Source organism: Budorcas taxicolor, chromosome 10 (assembly GCF_023091745.1).
Source record: "Budorcas taxicolor isolate Tak-1 chromosome 10, Takin1.1, whole genome shotgun sequence".
Taxonomy (NCBI): domain Eukaryota; kingdom Metazoa; phylum Chordata; class Mammalia; order Artiodactyla; family Bovidae; genus Budorcas; species Budorcas taxicolor.
In genome coordinates, this window is record NC_068919.1 from 22,798,403 (window position 1) to 22,820,749 (window position 22,347).

The following is a 22,347-nucleotide window of genomic DNA, read 5'->3' on the forward strand; positions in this document are numbered from 1 at the left end:
GATGATGGGCATTCTGACTGGTGTGAAGTGATACCTCGTCATTTTGATTTGCAGTTTTCTAGTAATTAACAATGTTGAGCATCTTTACACGTGCCTGATGGCTATCTGCATGTCTTCTTTGGAGAAATTTCTATTTAGGTCATATGTCTATTTTTCCACTGGGTTGTTTGCTGTTTTGTTATTGAGTTATATAAGCTGCTAGTATATCTTGGAAATTAAGCCCTTGTCCATCACAACATTTGCAAATATTTTCTCCCAGTCTGTAGCTTGGGTCTTCATATTGTTTATGCATTCTTTTGCTGTACAAAAGGTTGTAAGTTTTATTAGGTCCTATTTGTTTATTTTTGCTTTTATTTCTATTGCCTTGGGAGACTGACCTGAAAAAACATTGGTGAGTTTTATGTCAGAGAAATGTTTTGCCTATGTTCTCTTCTAGGAGTTTTATAGTATTGTGTCCTATATTTAAGTCTTTAAGCCACTTTGAGTTTATTTTTGTGTGTGGTGTGTGAGAGTATGTTCTAACGACGCTGATTTACATGCAGTTCTCCAACTTTCCCAATACCATTTGCTGAAGAGTGTCTATGTCATAATATTTAAACTGGGTCTCAGAGTAATACATTTGAGAGATGAGCGTGGTTTGACCAAAGAAGTAGCTGTGAAAATGGCAGTGGTGGTTCAATTTGGCATTACTTTTTAAGATATGGCCAACTGGATTTCTTTCTGAGTTAGATGTAAGCAGTGAGAAAACAATAAGAGTCAAAGATAACTAAAGTTATAGCAAAAGATATGGACAGAATGGAGGTGCTATCAACTGTAAAGCAAGGGGTGTGGGAGGAGCATGTTGGAAGACAGTTCAGAAGGTGAAAGATCAGAAGTTTAGTGTTGTTCACATTGAATTGGGGCTTCCCAGGTGGCTCAGCCGTAAAGAACCCACCTGCCAAGCAGGAGATATGGGTTTGATCCCTGGGTTGGGAAAATCTCCTGGAGAAGGAAATGGTAACCCACTCCAGTATTCTTGCCTGGGAAATCTCATGGACAAAGGAGCCTGGGGGACGGCCATCCATGGAGTTGTAAAAAGTTGGACATGACTTAGTGACTAAACAACAACCACAACACATTAAATTAGAATCCTGATCCTTCAGAATGCTATGTCACCTCGAAAAAGGAAACTATCCATACAACTCTATTCCAGGTCTGCTCTTGCATAGCTGTAAAACAAGGGACACATTGAAAATCTTGTTTTCCCTCAGGGACAAAGAACTCCCCAGGACTGCTTCCCCTTCTGCTTACTTTCATCAGATCAGAGACCTCACTAAAACCAGGTCAGGCTGAGACCCTGAGTATTTTAAGCTACAATGTCTGAGAAGGTTTTTGTTCAGCTCCCCCTGCAGACTCAGGCACTGTGTCACACAGAGCACAGAAGTACTTGGCAGAGTCACTCCAATGGGCTGAACCTTTCATCAGGTGGAAGGAGTTTTCATCATTTTTGAATTCAGCCTCGAAGCCTTTGATGCCTTTAACCCGGGTGGGCCCTGATAGATACTTCAGTAGAAACTGGAGGCCTTGGCTGGGGTACTGGACATACCAGAAGAGATAAATAGATCCACCATAAGAATAGTTGCATCTCAGCTCCAGACGGTTTCCTTCAGAGACGTTGATGTGACTGTCAGGCTGGGTCACTAGCTGGGCTCCAGTTCCTCCTGCAACATCAATGCAGAATCAGTGAATCCAGGACACACCTATCTACAATGAGACAGTGTTTCCATTCAGATACCCCCAGGACAAAATTCCTTCTATATAGGCAGAAGCATAGAATAAAATGTTACTTACTTGCTGTGAAGAGCATTCCAAGTAGCAGAAAAGTCACTGAGAGCATGGCTATGCAGGGAGGAAGATCTCCCCTGAGGAGCAGAAAGGAATGTGCCAGGGTGTGCGGAGTCCCTGTAACAGGGAAAATCTGAGAGTTAAAGAGATCCCTGTTTAGGCAATCCTAGCTACTATCAGTAAGAAATGCTTCCTTAAGAATGACTGCTCCTGACGTTGAGCCTGTTCATATATGCACTTCAATGAGCTGTAAGATAAACAAGCTCATAGGAATGAGATAGGCACTTCCAGTTTATGCAACATCACCCTCTGCAGGTCAACAAAAGAAACAAATTGAGTCTTCAGGCTTTTGTGCCCCATTTCCGTTCTGCTCCTATTTCGGCTTGAATTACTTAGCATCCTAAACTGATTTGAATGTTTCAGGTGTTTGCTTACTAAGAGTCTCTTTTAGTATTATGAATTAAATAGCATTATATAATCACACAAAGTAAATTAATCTTTATTTTCATAGATGAGAAAATTGAAGCAAGGAAGGAAGGATGTAATTTGTCCAAGATCACAGTAAGTAATCTGGAATTTGTCCCATTGGTATGATTCAAGAATCTGTATCATTGGCCACTGACAATTTAGCAGTATGGCCATTAGGCTAGATATTATCCTCACTTATTAGAGGGGAAATCAACTCCTTTAGAAGTTAAATGATTTGTCCAAGGACATATAGGATTAGAACCTAATTCAATTAGACTCCACTATGTTGTCAGTCTACTGACAACTACTGACAATACTACTCTTTAGAATAAATGCAATTTCACCAAGACACACACCCAGAGCAAACTTCACAAGAGAACAGAAACTAAAGAAAATCTCCAGGGAACTCAGACATTGATGTGAAGGCCAGTAGAAAGTATCAGAGAAACCTCAAAGGGAGTCCAGACAGGTACATGGCAGATCAGAATTGACTGGTGTCCTGAAGGAGCGGGAAAGTGGAGTTTCGAAAAGGAAGGACTGTCCATCAGAGCAGTTGCTAAAAAAATGTCCACCTAGTGAGATGATGACCGAAAAGTGTCTACTGACTTTTAGCAGCACAAAGATCATGATTTGAGTCTTTCAGCAGAAACTCAACTGTAGTAGAGACAAGACAAAGGAGAAAAATTTTGGAATACAGAAATCTCTTTCCAGAGGCTGAACTGTGAAGGGGAGAAAAGACATGGTGCTAAGTAGATAAGGATGCTGAAGTGTAATCATAGGGGTTTAAAGGTTGAGATATATTTACATGTTTTTGGAAGTGTTCTATAAACAATGGATCAAACTTCTGAAGAGACAGCCAGGATAGAATATGGACCACAGGTAGGAGAATTAATTTGTGAGGAGAAATGGTTATTTCCAACTTTACTGGAATGAAGGAGGAAAGAATTGGTTTGGATTTCAGTATTATTTCAAGGTATGAAGGCAGAAAGTTGACACATTTATTAATTGTAATGAATTTTTTTTCTTCTTTTAGATAGAAATTAAGTACCTTCCAAGATAATTAATAGAAGAGATCCTGGGTTAAGAAATCTGATGAGTGTGAGAAGTTTTGAAAAAGTCACTGGAGGAATTGACAATGAGAAATGATTAGAGAAAAAGAATGCTTTCTTGGAAGCCCTGTGGATCTAGTTAGTGTTGGAGGTGATAACAATTTCAGTGACGCCAGTCTGCTCATCTGTGTGATTTTCTTGAACTCTGCTTTATCAAAGTATATAAGAAGGTGCATAAGAAGCCAGATATTAATCCATGATTAGGAATTAATAAGATCATTGATATGACATAGAATTAACTCAAAACAATGACGTTAGGGACTAAAGACTGATTGAAGGAGGGCTGTGAAGTTTAGATATTGTAGAAAGAGAAATAAAAGATTGGAAACTTCTGAGAAATAAGATAACAATAAAGACATCTGGGGACTAAATGATCATAAAGAGTCAAAGAACGAATGCAGCAGAAGTATATGAGCCCAAGAATCCGAGGATGCAAGGTTTAGACAGGATGTAAGATTTCAGAGGTGGAGCGGCATCTAACTGGAGAAATAGCATCACATCTTCCTGCAGGGTGGCCATGGGAGTTTGTGACTGAGAGGGATCCTAATTGATAGACTTCGGAGCTGATGAGTTCAGGTTTCTCTCTGAATTGTCCTCTCTGAATTTAAGTCAAGGAGTATTTTAGGTTACAGTAGAATCTTATGTGTTTACATCTTCAATATATAAGGGAGAATGTGGTGGTGTCGCACTGAATAATTCTCACAAACACACAGGATTGTAAGAGACGGTGCAGGGAGAGTTCGTGGAAGAGCAACTCTCTGAGAAAACACTAAGCGCATATTTATTGGTAACTTAATGTGTAATCTTTAACTAAGAGCAGTAAAGCAAGGGAGAGACCAGAACCCTTGGGTTAAGGAATCTACCTCCTGGAGGTCTGCAGGAAATCACATGAGAGTCGTAAAGAAAGGTCTCTGAAGAAAGAGGGGTTCGTTAATCATGCAGAACAGCATCTTGCATTGCTGACGTGTCAACCAGAACATCTAACTTGAAGGCAGAGGAGAGCAAGGAGGGAATGAGTAAGATTCAATTCCAGGAGACATTTCTGAGAAAACAGTAAAACATGGTTCCCACAGAAGAGAGTCTGATGTTTATAAAGATGGGAGTGATAAAAGCAATAGGGAAAAGTAGGGGTAAAAGGCAAAGCCCCAAAGGGTCAAAGACAAGAGTCTGTTTTTTTAGGGGATGAGGTAGTGACAAGAATGCTGTTCTTATCTCTAAATTTGAAGTGTTTTAGATGAGGGAGGACCAGAATAACCACAAGTGAAAGAGCTCTATTACAAGCAGTCAGGTTTCAGTTAGGATATGTGGAAGGAACTTTTGCAGGGGCTACCGAATGTTTATTTTCAATAGAGTGAGGATTTAGAGGGCAAAGTAGAAAGCAGTGTGGGATGGTAAGAGGTAGTTAGGTCAGTGTAGAAAATTTAACAGGTCAGACTCCTTGGTGAATCATTCCTCTCTGCAAGGAGTCAATCAGGGGTAGAATTAAGTGTGCCTTCAAAGGTCCTAATACAGGGGAATGTGGCCACAACCACTCAACTGAGCTCAAGTCTCTAAGAAGTCATAAATCAATAAATTTTGGCTATCCCAATGGATTGTTTTCAGAAGTGTTCTTTTCTTTGTGTTCAGGGAATTGTCTTCTCCATGTGCCGTGTGTGTATACACTTGTTACGTGTTTCTTATAACCCTCTTACATCTTATCTACTTTGGGGCCAAGTCAACTTGAAATCACTTAGTATGTTGCACATTTCATGCAATTCTGATAGAATGAATTGGATATTCTTCTAACTTAGAATCAGTCTCTCAGATGTGCCTAACAGATGGAGTTTGGGAAACAGTAGAATCCTCACTGTGGCATCGTTCACATTATATTCTTGGATGTTCAAGAAGACTGAGAACTTTGTCCTGGTGTGTAGGATGTGTATGGAAATGTAAATGGCTATGTTTATTATACTTTGGAAATTGTTTTGATTCTGTGAGTGAAATCTGAAGTAACTGATACTTGTACTCAAGTCTTGGAAAGTACAATGAGAGGTGATCTAGCACTTTCCAAAGATAAGCATATCCCTTCAGGACACTTTCAGTCACCTTTTCCCTCATTTCCTCCTCTTCACAGCTTTAGAGCTCACTTGCTTATTTCCTCACTTTGCTTTTCCTAAAACATATCTTTCTGTCTGTTTTATTTATTGAAGTGTTCTCAGTAATCAACCTAGTACCTGACGAATAGTAGCTGCTCAATAAACATTTATTGAGTAAAGAAATATTCTACATTTTACTGATAATTGTTAGGGATGCAATAAAATATAGAAGACATGAGTTAGATCTTCTATAAAAATAGGAGAAAGACTCAAAGGACATCACATGGGATCTCATAATGAAGACAAGAATGTATTCCAAAATCCTTATTCATTCATGGGCTCATTAAATTTTTCCTTCCTATTTACCTTTTTTCTTTCCTTCTACCCACCCTCTCTCTTTTCCTTCCTTCCTTTTTCTATTCCCCATTCCTATCATTATTAAATGTGAAATTGGTCCCCAACTATTTTGTTAGGCTCTTCCTGTGAACTTCAGTTCATTCCAATACAAACTTCTCTTTATCTCTGATATTCTTCATAGATTGTGATAAATGGAATAAATTTCTGCTTGTTTTATTAAAAATTTTAACTATTGTGTTTGTCATAAGGTGGTTGACACCAGATAGTTTGAAAGATTATGATTGCATGTAGCTAGATAGAGTCCCCGGAAAGATGCAAGGAATTCTAACTTTGCAAAAAACAACAAAAAAATATTCATTTAGACATCAGTTGATACTCACAGTCAACATGTTTTCACAACTATAAGTCAATGAAAATGTAAAAAATGCATATGATGATTCAGCAATGTGCCTAAGGAAGCACAGTGCTTGTCAATCCTAAAGTAGTGAACCAATTTGATTAATAAAAACCCTCTTCTTTTATTGGGGCTTTTCAGGTGGCACTAGTGGTAAAGAACCTGCCTGCCAGTGCAAGAGATATAAAAGACAGGGTTGAGAAGATCCCCTGGAGTAGGGCAAGGCAACCCACTTCAGTATTCTTGCCTAGAATCCCATGGACAGAGGAGACAGTCAGGATACAGTCCAGAGGGTCACAAAGAGTTGGATATGAGTGAAACAACTTAGCATACATGCACATAAGGTATATTTGGATTGTTAAAATAAAAAATACAGGTAACTTCATATTTGTGGAGGATGCAAGATGTCTTCTTACTCTGTTGAAGTATGACTGTTTATAGCATATAGAGGGCACGATGTCACTTCTCCAAAAATTTTAAATGTGCCCTTTATTGAACATCTAATCAAATTTTCTAGTATCTAATTCATATATCTAATTAAATTTTTCAGGTACATGCCAAAGTGAGTCTACAAAGATGTGTAAGACAACATTCCTTATGATAGCAAAGAGCAAGAAACAATTATTCATTAATGAGTTAAAAATTAATTAATTATTAATTAATTTAAAGATAAGATGTTTCAAAGTACTAAATAAGCATCAGAAAGAATGTAGTGGGCCACCCTCAGTTCAGTTCACTTCAGTTCAGTCGCTAAGGTGTGTCCGACTCTTTGCGACCCCAAGAATCGCAGCACTCCAGGCCTCCCTGTCCATCACCAACTCCCGAAGCTCACTCAGACTTGCGTCCATCAAGTCCGTGATGCTACCCAGCCATCTCATCCTCGGTCGTCCCCTTCTTCTCCTGCCCCAATCCCTCCCAGCATCAAAGTCTTTTCCAATGAGTCAACTCCTCACGTGAGGTGGGCCACTCTACTTTGCTTCAACTGTGGAAAGAGCTCCAGGACATTATTAAATGAAAATTAAAAGGCATGGTGTAGAAACTCCAAATAAATTCAGTTTAACGGCAAATCGTTTGATCTGTGTGTGCATACATATGTATGTATGTGTGTAAATGTCTATGCAGTTGCATACAGTTCAGTTCAGTTCAGTTGTTCAGTCGTGTCCAACTCTTTGTGAAGTCATGAATCGCAGCACGCCAGGCCTCCCTAACCATCACCAACTCCCAGAGTTCACTCAGACTCACGTCCATCGAGTCAGTGATGCCATCCAGCCATCTCATCCTCTGTCGTCCCCTTCTTCTCCTGCCCTCAATCCCTCCCAGCATCAGAGTCTTTTCCAATGAGTCAACTCTTTGCATGAGGTGGCCAAAGTACTGGAGTTTCAGCTTCAGCATCATTCCTTCCAAAGAAATCCCAGGGTTGATCTCCTTCAGAATGGACTGGTTGGATCTCCTTGCAGTCCAAGGGACTCTCAAGAGTCTTCACCAACACCACAGTTCAAAAGCATCAATTTTTTGCGCTCAGCCTTCTTCACAGTCCAACTCTCACATCCATACATGACCACAGGAAAAACCATAGCCTTGACTAGATGGGCCTTTATTGGCAAAGTAATGTCTCTGCTTTTGAATATGCTATCTAGGTTGGTCATAACTTTTCTTCCAAGGAATAAGCATCTTTTAATTTCATGGCTGCAGTCACCATCTGCAGTGATACTGGAGCCCAAAAAAATAAAGTCTGACACTGTTTCCCCATCTATTTCCCATGAAGTGATGGGACCAGATGGCATGATCTCCGTTTTCTGAATGTTTAGCTTTAAGCCAGCTTTTTCACTCTCCTCTTTCATTCTCATCAAGAGGCTTTTTAGTTCCTCTTCACTTCCTGCCATAAGGGTGGTGTCATCTGTATATCTGAGGTTACTGATATTTCTCCCGGCAATCTTGATTCCAGCTTGTGCTTCTTCCAGTCCAGCGTTTCTCATGATGTACTCTGCATATAAGTTAAATAAGCAGGGTGACAATATACAGCCTTGACGTGCTCCTTTTCTTATTTGGAACCAGTCTGCTGTTCCATGTCCAGTTCTAACTGTTGCTTCCTGACCTGCATACAGATTTCTCAAGAGGAAGGTCAGGTGGTCTGGTATTCCCATTTCTCCCAGAATTGTCCACAGTTTATTGTGATCCACACAGTCAAAGGCTTTGGCATAGTCAATAAAGCAGAAATAGATGTTTTTCTGGAACTCTCTTGCTTTTTCCATGATCCAGCAGATGTTGGCAATTTGATCTCTGGTTCCTCTGCCTTTTCTAAAACCAGCTTGAACATCAGTATGTTCTCGGTTCACATATTGCTGAAGCCTGGCTTGGAGAATTTTTAGCATTACTTTACTAGCATGTGAGATGAGTACAATTGTGTGGTAGTTTGAGCATTCTTTGGCATTGGCTTTCTTTGGGATTGGAATGAAAACTGATCTTTTCCAGTCTTGTGGCCACTGCTGAGTTTTCCAAATTTGCTGGCATATTGAGTGCAGCACTTTCACAGCATCATCTTTCAGGATTTGAAATAGTTCCACTGGAATTCCATCACCTCCACTAGCTTTGTTTGTAGTGATGCTTTCTAAAGCCCACTTGACTTCACATTCCAGGATGTCTGGCTCTAGATGAGTGATCACACCATCGTGATTATGTGGGTGTTGAAGATCTTTTTTGTGTAGTTCTTCTGTGTATTTTTGCCACCTCTTCTTAATATATTCTGCTTCTGTTAGGTCTATACAATTTCTGTCCTTTATTGAGCCCATCTTTGCATGAAATGTTCCCTTGGTATCTCTAATTTTCTTGAAGAGATCTCTAGTTTTTCCCATTCTGTTGTTTCCCTCTATTTCTTTGCATTGATCACTGAAGAAGGCTTTCTTACCTCTTCTTGCTATTCTTTGGAACTCTGCATTCAGATGTTTGTATCTTTCCTTTTCTCCTTTGCTTTTCACTTCTCTTCTTTTCACAGCTATTTGTAAGGCCTCCCCAGACAGCCATTTTGCTTTTTTGCATTTCTTTTCCATGGGGATGGTCTTGATCCCTGTCTCCTATACAATGTCACAAACCTCATTCCATAGTTCATCAGGCACTCTATCTATCAGATCTAGGCCCTTAAATCTATTTATCACTTCCACTGTATAATCATAAGGGATTTGATTTAGGTCATACCTGAGTGGTATTAATTAATTATTAATTAATTTAATTATAAGATGTTTCAAAGTACTAAATAAGCATCAGAAAGAATGTAGTGGGCCACCCTACTTTGCTTCAACTGTAGAAAGAGCTCCAGGACATTATTAAATGTAAATTAAAAGGCACGGTGTAAAAAATCCAAATAAATACAATTTAATGGCAAATTGTTTGATCTGTGTGTACATATGTATGTACAGTTGCATACAGTAATGTGCAAGATATGTGCATGTGTGTTCAATTGTGCTCAACTCTTTGCGACCCACTAGATGAGCCACTAAGGCTCTTCTGTCCATGGAATTTCTCAGGCAAGTATACTGGAGTGGGTTGCCATTTCCTACTCTAGGGGATCTTTCTGACCCAGGAATTGAACCTGCCTCTGTTGTGTCTCTTGCATTGGCAGGCAGATTCTTTACGACTGCACCACCTGGGGTTCGATTCAGTTCAGTGGCTCAGTCATGTCCGACTCTTTGCAACCCCATGGACTGCAGCAGGCCAGGCTTCCCTGTCCATCACCAACTTCCAGAGCTTGCTCAAACTCATGTCCATTGAGTTAGTGATGCTGTCCAACCATCTCGTCCTCTGTCATTTCCTTCTCCTCCTACCTTCAATCTTTCCCAGCATCAGGGTCTTTTCAAATGAGTCAGTTCTTCACATCAGGTGGCCAAAGTACTGGAGCTTCAGCTTCAGCATCAATCCTTCCAATGAATATTCAGGACTGATTTCCTTTAGGATGGACTAGTTTGATTTCCTTGCAGTCCAAAGGACTCTCAAAAGTCTTCTTCAACACCACAGTTCAAAAGCATCAATTCTTCTGCACTCAGCTTTCTTTATAGTCCAACTCTCATACCCATACATTACTACTGGAAAAACCATAGCTTTGACTAGATGGACCTTTGTTGACAAAGTAATGTCACTGCTTTTTAATATGCTATCTAAGTTGGTCATAGCTTTTCTTCCAAGGAGCAAGGATCTTTTAATTTCATGACTGCAGTCACCATTTGCAGTGATTTTTGAGCCACCCAAAATAAAGTCTCTCACTGTTTCATTGTTTCCCCATTTATTTGCCATGAAGTGATGGGGTTGGATGCCACGATCTTAGTTTTTTGAATGATGAGTTTTAAGCCAACTTTTTCACTCTCCTCTTTCATTTTCATCAAGAGAACATCTTTCATCAGGGAAACCTTTCACCTGGGGAACTGTGAAAAAATATATGTAACTGAAATAAACAGGCTGATATGACATACATTAAACTGTCAGAAAAGGGCAGTGGGAGGAATCTCCTTCATTTGTTGGAATGAAGGAGATACAGCTATGAGCCTTCACTTTGCTCTGCCTGAGACTTTTATGATGAGATGGACCTATGTGCTGCTTAGAGAATATAAAACATGATGAAAACTCTTTATAGAGGCAGAACTTCTAGACAGATTATAAATATTCACTTAGTTTTTGTTTCCTTAAAATTTTTTTTATCACAAATGTGTGTTCTAGAGTAGTAACAAAATAACACTTTAGATTTTCCTCTGAGTAAGATCAATCTGCAAGTGAAACAACTGTAATAATAAACGTTTCTGAGTATGGATTTGTCCTGGGTCCAAACAAAAGAAGCCTTTGGAACAGGAGAATTATTTGTATTTTCCTTATCTTTTCATCTTTAACACACTGAAACCAACATTTTATTGACACAAGGAGGAGCCATGACAAATTGTTAATACCTCTTCACTTTACTCCTGTGTTAAAATTATGATTCTTAATGTCCTTATCATTCATAGCCACATCAACCAATGGAGCACTTCTTCCTTGTCCTCTTTCTCTTCTTTTCTTTATCCATCTTCTTCCATTTCCCTTCCCTTCATTTTCCTCATGTCTTACTGCTCTTCTGACTCTCCTTCTAGATGACTCTAGATTTGCTCTCATGACTGCTCCCCCAACTCTATCCCTCCCCCACCATCTTCCCACCAGAGATGCTGCACAGGTGCAGCCCCGTCTGTCCCAGTGTGCCTCTCTCAGGATGCAGTAGTACACAGTGGTGTCCCTCGGGGTGACCTGGGGCAGGACCAAGGTGCTGTACTTTCTGTCTGAATCTATGGTTAGAGAGGCCATGCTGCTCTTCACTGTGCCTCATAAGCCATGAATGACATACTGTGGGCTCTGATTGGGATTTTGCCGATACCAATGTATATAGTCATTTCCACCAATGGTAGAGTGGCTACAAGTCAGGGTTACATCCTCTTCTTCAGCATAATCCACGGAGCTGGGCTGTGTGGTCTTAGCATCAATCACAGTCCCTAAAGGGTGAAGAAAATAATATTATCCCCTGACAACAAATCAGTGTAATTCTGTGGATCAAGGGCACAACACTCCCCACACTGTCTGGACCTACCCCCTACTCCAGTGTTTTTATCTATGTCCTGAGAAATATTATTGGTGTTTAATACATAGAGACCAAAGTCACATGGCAAGAATCTGAGAAGTCTATAGGCTTTATCCCGGGGTCCTTGGCTCAATAACCCCAGAGAGTTCTTCCCACCTGCTTACTGCTGAGGTCTCTTCTGGATCATGGCTATGAATTAACCTGTCATGTAGAAGTTTGCACTCCCTAGAGTACATAGATCTCTTCTCAATTCCGTTGCTATAATGCTGAATAAAACACAGGGAGAGGAGTAGAGAGCAAATGACCCTTACGGTTCCTTGCCCTCAAGGTCATCCCTTGTAGACGTAGAACACTTACCCAAGGTCAGAAAAACAGTTACTCCAATCACCAGCCTCATACTTGAAGGACAAACCAGGACTGTGGGCTCAGAGCTCACACTTGTGTCTGCTCCTAGGCTTGTTTCCAGAGAACAGAAACAACTGCTACTGTTAGAGAGTTACAACCAGTGCAGATACCCATTGCAGTGTGTTGTCGCCAGGATCTGTCAGACAATGATCAAGCAGTTCCCTGTCTAGGTCTTCCTGCCCTGTTTTAGTCACATCCAGCAAAGAAGGCGAGACAGCCCCAACTCACAGGGTACTGACTGATATTCTTGTGAAGTTTAAAGTCTGGCTCTGGAAAAGGAACACCAGTCACAATGGTGTGTCTATCCAGAACCTGTGTTCTATCATTTTTCTTCAAAGAAATTTTCTGATGCTCCGTGAAGCTAGTGGAAAACATTGTTTAATCTCAGAAAGCTTTACTGAGCTCTATATTGTACAGAGATGAAAATTCCCATCCATGTTCTAGTAAATGTATGTGAGATTTCAAAGTAGGCTGTGGTTGTTCTGAGGGACAGGAGATATTAGTAACATTGAGACAAAAGCTAAACATCTTGAGCTTGGACATTGGAGCTCAGCGTTCTGAAAATGTCCTTGGAATCATGCATCTGTCTCCATCTAGGAAGATATTTCTCAATGCATCAGTTCTTCATATAGTAACTGATGACAAGGATGGTATTCTCCTCATCCTCCTTGAACAATGGTCCTTAATCCTTATGTCCTCTATGCCCATGTTTGTAGGTGCTCTGCACCAAAGATGCTGAGACAGAGAGACACCAAGGATGCTGAGACAGAGAAAAAAGACAGAAGGGAAAACAAACTATCTGGGGAGGACAAGGGTGGAGGTGGGTGATCCTGGCAGAAAAAGAGGAGTGAAGAGAAAAGAGCGTAAGGAACAGGGAAGGGAAGAATTAACCAGGGGTGGGAAATGAGAAAGCAATGTTTAGGGAGGTACATGGAAAAGGTCAAGGCTATAAGGCTATGATTCCCTGAATCCTTGACCACATGCACTCAACAAAGGATTATAAAATCAGTTTATCTAAAGACAATGAAAATCTCATTTTTCTTCACTTTTCTGTGGAACATCGATGGAAAACTTGTTTCCTTTCCTTTATAGCCAGAAAGGACCACTGTTTCCAAATGAAGCAGCCCCCTCTTGAGACTGAATAAATAAACTGCAGAGCTAACCTCCCACCAGAACTCAACCTTTTGAAAAGCTCTTCATATTGAAAGGTAAATATCCCTGGTGGCTCATCCGGTAAAGAATCCACCTGCAATGTAGGCAATGAGGGTTCGATCCCTGGATCAGGAATATCCTCTGGTAAAGGAAATGGCTACCCACTCCAGTATTCTTGCCCGGGTAAATCCATGGACAGTGGAGCCTGGGGGGCTACAGTCGATGGTGCCCCAAGAGCTGGACGCGACTGAGAACACACACCCACCGCAGTTGCACTACCTCTGTACGCAGCTGTGTTTTCTTAGTTCTACACGCTCCACAGAAGATTTCAATTATTTTTGGCTCCTTTATTTTGTCATACCCCATTATGATCCTCAGTTGTCAGCTTCTTTGTAGCTTTCCTTTTGTCCTTAACCTTCCCATATTTTTAAGGTTATTCAATGTTTATAAGATAAACCGAGATAATCACGATGGTATGATCACTCACCTAGAGCCAGACATCCTGGAATGTGAAGTCAAGTGGGCCTTAGAAAGCATCACTATGAACAAAGCTAGTGGAGGTGATGGAATTCCAGTTGAACTCTTTCAAATCCTGGAAGATTATACTGTGAAAGTGCTGCACTCAATATGCCAACAAATTTGGAAAACTCAGCAGTGGCCACAGGACTGGAAAATGTCAGTTTTCATTCCAATCCCAAAGAAAGGCAATGCCAAAGAATGCTCAAACTACCACAAAATTGTACTCATCTCACACGCTAGTAAAGTCATGCTCAAAATTCTCCAAGCCAGGCTTCAGCAATATGTGAACCGAGAACATACTGATGTTCAAGCTGGTTTCAGAAAAGGCAGAGGAACCAGAGATCAAATTGCCAACATCCACTGGATCATGGAAAAAGCAAGAGAGTTCCAGAAAAACATCTATCTCTGCTTTATTGACTATGCCAAAGCATTTGACTGTGGATCACAATAAACTGTGGAAAATTCTGAAAGAGATGGGAAGACCAGACTACCTGACCTGCCTCTTGAGAAACCTATATGCGGGTGAGAAAGCAACAGTTAGAACTGGACATGGAACAACAGGCTGTTCCAAATAGGAAAAGGAGTACCTCAAGGCTGTATATTGTCACCCTGCTTATTTAACTTATATGCAGAGTACATCATGAGAAACGCTGGGCTGGAAGAAACACAAGCTAGAAACAAGATTGCTGGGAGAAATATCAATAACCTCTGATATACAGATGAGACCACCCTTATGGCAGAAAGTGAAGAGAAACTAAAAAACCTCTTGATGAGAATGAAAGAGGAGAGTGAAAAAGTTGGCTTAAAGCTCAACATTCAGAAAACGAAGATCATGGCATCTGGTCCCATCACTTCATGGCAAATAGATGGGGAAACAGTGGAAACAGTGTCAGACTTTATTTTTTTGGGCTCCAGTATCACTGCAGATGGTGATTGCAGCCATGAAATTAAAAGACACTTACTCCCTGGAAGTAAAGTTATGACCAACCTAGATAGCAGATTGAAAAGCAGAGACATTACTTTGCCGACTAAGGTCCGTCTAGTAAAGGCTATGGTTTTTCCAGTAGGCATGTATGGATGTGAGAGTTGGACTGTGAAGTAAGCTGAGCACCATAGAATTGATGCTTTTGAACTGTGGTGTTGAAGAAGACTCTTGAGAGTCCCTTGGACTGCAAGGAGATCCAACCAGTCCATTCTGAAGGAGATCAACCCTGGGATTTCTTTGGAAGGAATGATGCTGAAGCTGAAACTCCAGTACTTTGGCCACCTCATGCAAAGAGTTGACTCATTGGAAAAGACTCTGATGCTGGGAGGGATTGGAGGCAGGAGGAAAAGGGGACGACAGAGGATGAGATGGCTGGATGTCATCATCAACTCTATGGACGTGAGTTTGAGTGAACTCTGGGAGATGGTGATGTACAGGGAGGCCTGTGCTGCGATTCGTGGGGTCACAAAGATTCGGACACGACTTAGCGACTGACCTGCACTGAACTGAATGTTTATAAAGAGAGGTTGCTACATATAAAGTACTCAAGAGTTATCTGTTTTCTGAATGAGTAGATGAGTTATTATTCATGAACTTAGTGAAAGAAATTATGCTGAGCAACTCTTGAAGTTATTCTAAAAGCCATCTTTCAATCCTATGGAAGTCAAATTAAACAAAAGACTCCAACAGGATAAATAGAGGGTTATATTTGTGGACAAATTCAAGAACAGATAACAAACATCCCAACTCTAGGAAAATTTAACAAATGATATGGAAATAAATATCGTGGTAATCACGCTTCATTCATTTAACAAATAATCACAAATAATCTTTGGGAGTCTCTCTTTGGCAGATCACATGCACACACAAGTCAACACCCACTACTACTGAAAATATAGGAACAAATGAAAATGAATTCATTTAAGCTATGTAAGAATATATTATTTTATTATATTAGCAAAAGGCAGAAGAAAACTAGCATGAACATTTTGTTTGTTGGTTTCTTTGACTTTATTTTTTAGAAGATTGTACAAAACACTTCAAAATGTCATTTTAAATAATACTGAAAACCAAAAATATATGAAGAATCTAAAAATAAATTTTCTAGCCTATTGCCTCTTTTCAGAATTTTTCATTTTAAAAGATTATATCTTGACCATATGAGGTGAGGTTATCTTCCTTTGCTTGATGAAAACCTAAATTATGTACTTAATTTACTTTCAAATAATCAAGAGAATATGCTGAAAGGCTAACGACTCTTCTGTATGTATGTATGATGGGAGTTATGGGAGTAAGTATGATGAATACTCCTAACAATAAAAGAGAAAAAATAAAAGAGAAATTCACAAATCTGATAAAGGGTATCATTGAAAATATCAAAGTCAATATTATTCCCTATAGGATCACAAACAAGACAGGTAGACTATCACTACTTCTATTCACTGTCCTAATGGAGGGCATGAGATCAAACCAGGAAAGGAAATGAGATGTATTAAGTTTGAAAAGGAGAAGCAAAACTACTTTAATTTACAGATCATAAGTTTATACATGTAGAAAATACAAAATACCTCTAAACAAACTGTAAGAACTAGAACATATTAGTGAATTGATACAGTCACCAAACACAAAAATCAATTTTATTTCTAGATTCCAGCAAAAGCAGTAGAAAATGCAATTAAAATGTCATTTATCAAATGCTTGGGAACTAATTTAATATAAGGTAGGCAAGTCCTCTTCTTGATTCCTCTTCAGTAACTCTAGAATAGTTTTGATTTGGGAGAAAAAAATCACAGATCATTTTAGGGTGATGAGAAATGTCCTTACTTCTGAGGTCTGGGGTAACTAACATAAATCATGGCCTGGTACTCAGTGGTGACCAGTCCTTGCCGCCAACAGACACTGATATCAGGAAAGACCATTTCCTAAGGCTGCTCAATGAAATAGTGTTTTCAAAACCCCAAACAAGAGGTTGGTATCGTCTATTTGGCTGTTGAACTAAATCTGTTCTCATATTGACAGGTATCTAGCTCTGTTCTGGCCATTTCAGACCATAATTAATTCCCTCTATTCACATTTTTCTTAACCCAGTTAACCCTAGCTCTGGATTTGATGTTGGGTATTTAGATCAATTAAAGGTAAAAAAGTTATATGAAATAAAAGATAAAATTATTTTATCTATAGCAAGTAGCCTTGCTTCCCAGGTGGCTCTGTGGTAAAGAGTCTGCCTGCCAACCAGGTGGATTATTTTTATTTACACATCACACATTTGTACATGTAGAAAATACCCCTCAGTTGGGAAGATCCCCTAGAGATGGGAATGGCAACCCACTCCAGTATTCTTGCCTGTAAAGTCCCATTGATAGAGGAGCCTGGCGGGCTACAGTCCATGGAGCTGCGAAGAGCTGGACACGACAGAGACTAAACAACAGCAGCAATGCAAGCCTCCACAATAATCTCAACATTAACGAAGGAAATTAGAGAGGACACAAATAAAGAGGCTGTGGATCCAAAGACTCCATATGTTAAGATGTCAATTGTCCCAAATCAATTCATAAATTCAACATAATCCCAAGCAAATTACCTCAATCTTTTGCGGTAGAAGCTATTGTACAATTTATGTGGAAGTGCAAAAACCTAGAATAAGCCTTGAATAAGACAAAGAAAATATCTCTTGCATTTCCAGATTTCAAAACGTGTATTGAAGCCCCAGTAATTAAGATAGAATGGTCTGTTGGTATGAGGATAAAATAAAGTCAATAAACAGAATCAAGTCCAGAAAGAAGTCATAATGCATGTGTCATCAATTTTTTTTTTTTTTGTCTCTAAAAGTGCCTATGCAGCTCCATGGGGCTTCCCCTGTGGCTTAGCTGGTAAAGAATCCACCTGCAATGTGGGAGACCTGGGTTCAATCCCTGGGTTGGGAAGATCCCCTGGAGAAGGGAAAGGCTACCCACTCCAGCATTCTGGCCTGGAGAATTCCATGGACTATGAGTTGGGCACAACTGAGTGACTTTCACTTTCACTTTTAAAGAGGCCTATGCAGCTCCATGGGGGGGAGGGAGGGGGAACGTTGGTCTTTCTAGGATAATAGCTAGAATAATTGGCTATTTGTATTTTTTGGAAGTACCAGTGTCTTGTAGCTTTCTGTGTATAAGTTCCGTACATGTTTTCTTAGATTTATGCCTAAGGATTTAGGGTCTTTCTTGAGCCATTGCAAACAACGTTATATTATTAATTTAGATATCCACGTTTATTGCTAGTATACAGAAATGCATTTGATTTTGTGTTTACCTTGTATATCCTGAGACCTTCTGAACCCACTTACTAGTTGTAGGGGTTTTGGAGGGTATGTTCTTTGGGATTTTCTACATAGATAGCAAATAGTGGTAATTTGACTGCCTTTCTGGCTTAAAAGGTTGTTTATATATTTACTTGCTTTACTGCACTGACTACAACGTCCAGCACTGTGCTGAAGGAGAGTGATTAAAGTGGATATTCTCCCTTTGTTCCCTTCCTTAGGGAAAAATATAGAGTCTTTTACCAGTAAACATGTTAAGACTGTTGAGGAACTTCTCCATTATTCCTGTGTTTCTTAGAGTTTTCACCATGGTAGACTACTGGATTTGGGCAAATGCTTTTTCTACACATTGCTGCTGATGAACTAGCTCATCTTATTGTTGACTCACAACTCCTCCACTTCACATTAGAAGTCCTCCTCATCTTTGTCTTGGGCCAAGTGGGCGTGTAGCATGATGGCAAATGACAGCCACTTCTCTTCAAGGTCACCCAGTATTGTGAGACTGAAGGGGGTGAGACAGACAAGTCTTTGTGGGTTCCAAGTATCCTTATAGTTAAGTATGACTTTCTATGTCACAGTTTGTCCATGCTTTTGTCCTCACCAAACTTTCCTTTACAAATGTTACTCTAAGCTCACTTAAAGTGAATTCAGGCTCAACATCAGATATAAAAACAACAGCTTTGTACAGGCTTGTCCACCAGCTCTAGCCATTGCCTGAGATTTAGTCCTTATAACTTATCTCTTATTCCACATCACGCGTGGTTTTGCTTTTCTGATTGTGCCCTGACACAAAGTCTAAGAGGAAATGACTAACGACATGGTTTTGATGGTGACTCCACACAACTAAACCCACGTTTGTGATGAAGTAAAACTGTCAGTTTAAAGTATTATGGGACAAGTTTTCAAATCTAAACAACTTTACACATGTTCTATATGGTTGACTTATAAATAAACTAAAAAAAAGAAAATCAAAGCAATTCAGTATATTATATGGAGAAAAAAAATTCAAGAGGAGAATGCATTAGTAGAAAGTTACTCTGGACACCTGTTTCCAATGACATAGAAAGTGCCTTTATCTAGAATTAAATCTTCTGATCCAGACCACAACTTAAACAACCACAGGACTGTCATTTCTTGTCTGGGGTCTGTGTGCATTTCAGCTGGGGTCCTACAGCAAGGGGGCTGTCTCTTATCAAGCTCTGGGTTTTTGTACAGCTTTTCCTATTGCTTCAAGCACTGTGGGTTCACGGAGAGCACAGAAGTACTTTGCAGAATCTTCCAGCTGTAAGGATGAAATGATGAGGCTGATGGATTTATCTGCTTTCTGGAAGTTTACAGAGTAGCGGCCGTTCCTTGCATTGCTGTATCCTGAATACTGTTGAATAAGGTAAGTCATCTGTCCACTGGGAAGTTGCTTGTACCAAAAAAGGTAGTAAGCACCCCAACTTGTTTCATACCGACAATTCAGGGTGACTGACTGTCCCACTTGGCTGGATACATCTGACTGGTCTTGAGTAACTTTCTGGGCCACACCAGATCCTGTGGGAAAAAAAAAAAATCAGAAAACAAAGATGAAGCAATGAATAAAATAGTGTAGGAGTTATTTAGGATCCAAAGACAAAAAATTGAAATCCTAAAACGCTTGCTTTTCCCCAATCCTCCTTTCCTCCCCAAGTCCCTGTGAAGCTGCAGGCGCCTGTGTGCACCCTTTCACCCTGAACATGCGCACCCGTGCTTGCAAGCATCCCTACCAGAGAAGGTGAAGGCCAGGAACACCCAGAGCAGACTGGAGAGCTGCATGAGGCACGGATTTCCCTGCACATATGTGCTTAGTTCTGCCTCAGGCTGAGAGTTCAGTGTCTTTGAGTGCCTGGCAGCACATATACACACTACCCGGAACCTGTGTAACTCCCCGGAACAGGAAGTGGGGACTGTCATGTTCATAGACCACGTGGTCTGTGCACACATGAGGAAAAGTCTGGCTCACCACAAACCTTTACTTTGTCTGCTTGTCTTTCCCTGGTCATTAAATTAGGCAGATCCTGAAAGAAGGCATGAAAAAAGCATCAGTATTAAAATTTCAGCTGAGGGGAACTGAATATTAAGCAAGTTGACATACATCAATAATTATTCAGCAAAATGTTTTTTTCCAGCTGATTTAAAATATAATTTACTATAGCTTATGAAATGTTCTGTTATCTATTAACTGGTTGTTTATTTAGCCTATACTTACTTTTCTCCATCCAGAATCTAATGACTCTTTAAGAAAACTTGACGATCTTAGACTTCTTGGTGAATGGAATTTTACTCAAAATAATTATTGTATCTCTTTGTCTTTGTATTGAGCTCTATGACTCTATTTAGGTTTTTCAATAAATAAAGTTACTTTACCATAAATGACAAAAAAATCAGTCCATCTGACTTTCAGAGTCTATTCAGTTTTAAATTTTGAATGAAATTGTAACAGGAATAAAATATTCTTTTGAAATTTGAAATTAAGTCTCATTTATTAGGCTTTGAGGAAGATCAGGATATTCAGTCCTGTCCCCTCCACAAGTACATTTGTGTTTATTAGATCATGTGTCCTAGAATTGTCCTGATGTCACATTTTCTGTCATTGGTCTAAAGTGTCAGTCTCACTTGTTAGTGGCTCGTTAGTTTTGTCTTTGTAAAGTAAATTCAAGATAAGTATGCCAGATCTTTCTGTGACATAATGCTGTAATGCTCTCCTACAGAAGTTGGTATCTACAGGTTTCAAACACTTTGTTGTTGTTGTTGTTCAGTTGCTAAGTTGTGTCCAACTCTTTGTGACCCCCATGGACTGCAGCACACCAGGCTACACTGTGCTTCAATAACTCCCAAAGTCGCTCTAATTCATGTCCATTGAGTCAATGATGCTCTAATCATCTCATCCTCTGCCTCTCCCTTCACCTTCAATCTTTCCCATCATCAAGGTCTTTTCCAATGAATTGGCTATTCGCATCAGGTGGCCAAAGTATTGGAGTTTTAGCTTCAACATCAGTCCTTCCAGTGAATATTCACAGTTGATTCTTATTAGGATTGACTGGTTTGTCTTCCTTGCAGTCCAAGGGATTCTCGAGTCTTCTCCAACACCACAGTTCAAAAACATCAAGCTTTCAGCCTTATTTATAGTCTCTTACACCACACATGACTATTGGAAAAACCATAGCTTTGACTATACAGACCTTTGTCAGCAAAGTGATCTGTCTGCTTTTTAATATGTCATCTTAAGCTTCCTAGTTGGCACTAGTGGTTAAGAACTTGCCTGCAAATTCAGGAGACATAAGAGATGTGGGTTCGATCCTTGGGTCAGGAAGATCCCCTGGAGGAGGGCATTGCAACCCACTCCAGAATTCTTGCCTGGGAAATCTCATGGACAGAGGAGCATGGAGAGCTACGGTTCATAGGGATGCAGAGCTGGACACAACTGAAGCGACCTAGCCCACCTGCAGGTTTGTCGTATCTTTTCTTCCACGGGGCAAGCATCTTTCAATTTCATGGCCGCAACCACTGTCCATAGGGATTTTGGAGCCCAAGAAAGTAAAATCTGTCATTGCTTCTACTTTTTCCCCTTCTATTTGCCATGAAGTGATGGGGCCAGATGCCATGATCTTAGAGTTTTGAATGTTGAGTTTCAAGGCAGCTTTTTCACTCTCCTCTTTCACACTCATCAAAAAGCCCTTTCAGTTCCTCTTCATTTTCTCCCATTAGAGTGGTATCTTCTGCATATCTGAGATTTTTGATATTTCTCCCAGCAATCTTGATTCCATCTTGTTATTCATCCGGCCCAGCATTTCACATGTTGTACTCAGCATATAAGTTAAATAAGAAAGTTGACAATATACAGCCTCGAAAGACTCCTTTCCCGATTTGGAACCAGTCCGTTATTCCATGTCCGGTTCTAATGCTTCTTGACCTGCATCCAGGTTCCTCAGGAGACAAGTGAGGTGGGCTGGTATTTCCATCACTTTAAGAATGTTCCACAGTTTGTTGTTATCCACCCAAAGTTTTCAGCATAGTCAATGAAGTAGAAGTAGATGCTTTTCTGGAATTCCTTTGCTTTCTCCATGATCCAATGAACGTTAGCAACTTGCTCTCTTGTTCCTCTACCTCTTTGAAATCCAGCCTGTACATCTGGAAGTTCTTGGTTCAC

The 22,347-nt window shown here is 40.0% G+C and overlaps 1 gene segment (V, D, J or C); it reads right to left on the reverse strand.

Moving 5' to 3' along the window:
- Positions 1-19,973, reverse strand: part of LOC128053828 (T cell receptor delta constant-like) — a 507,065-nt gene extending 487,092 nt beyond the window's left edge. Inside the window, 2 exon segments of the C gene segment in view lie at positions 19,422-19,712; positions 19,925-19,973. Coding sequence covers positions 19,422-19,712; positions 19,925-19,973 — 340 coding nt within the window.
- Between the last annotated feature and the right edge of the window lie 2,374 nt (positions 19,974-22,347).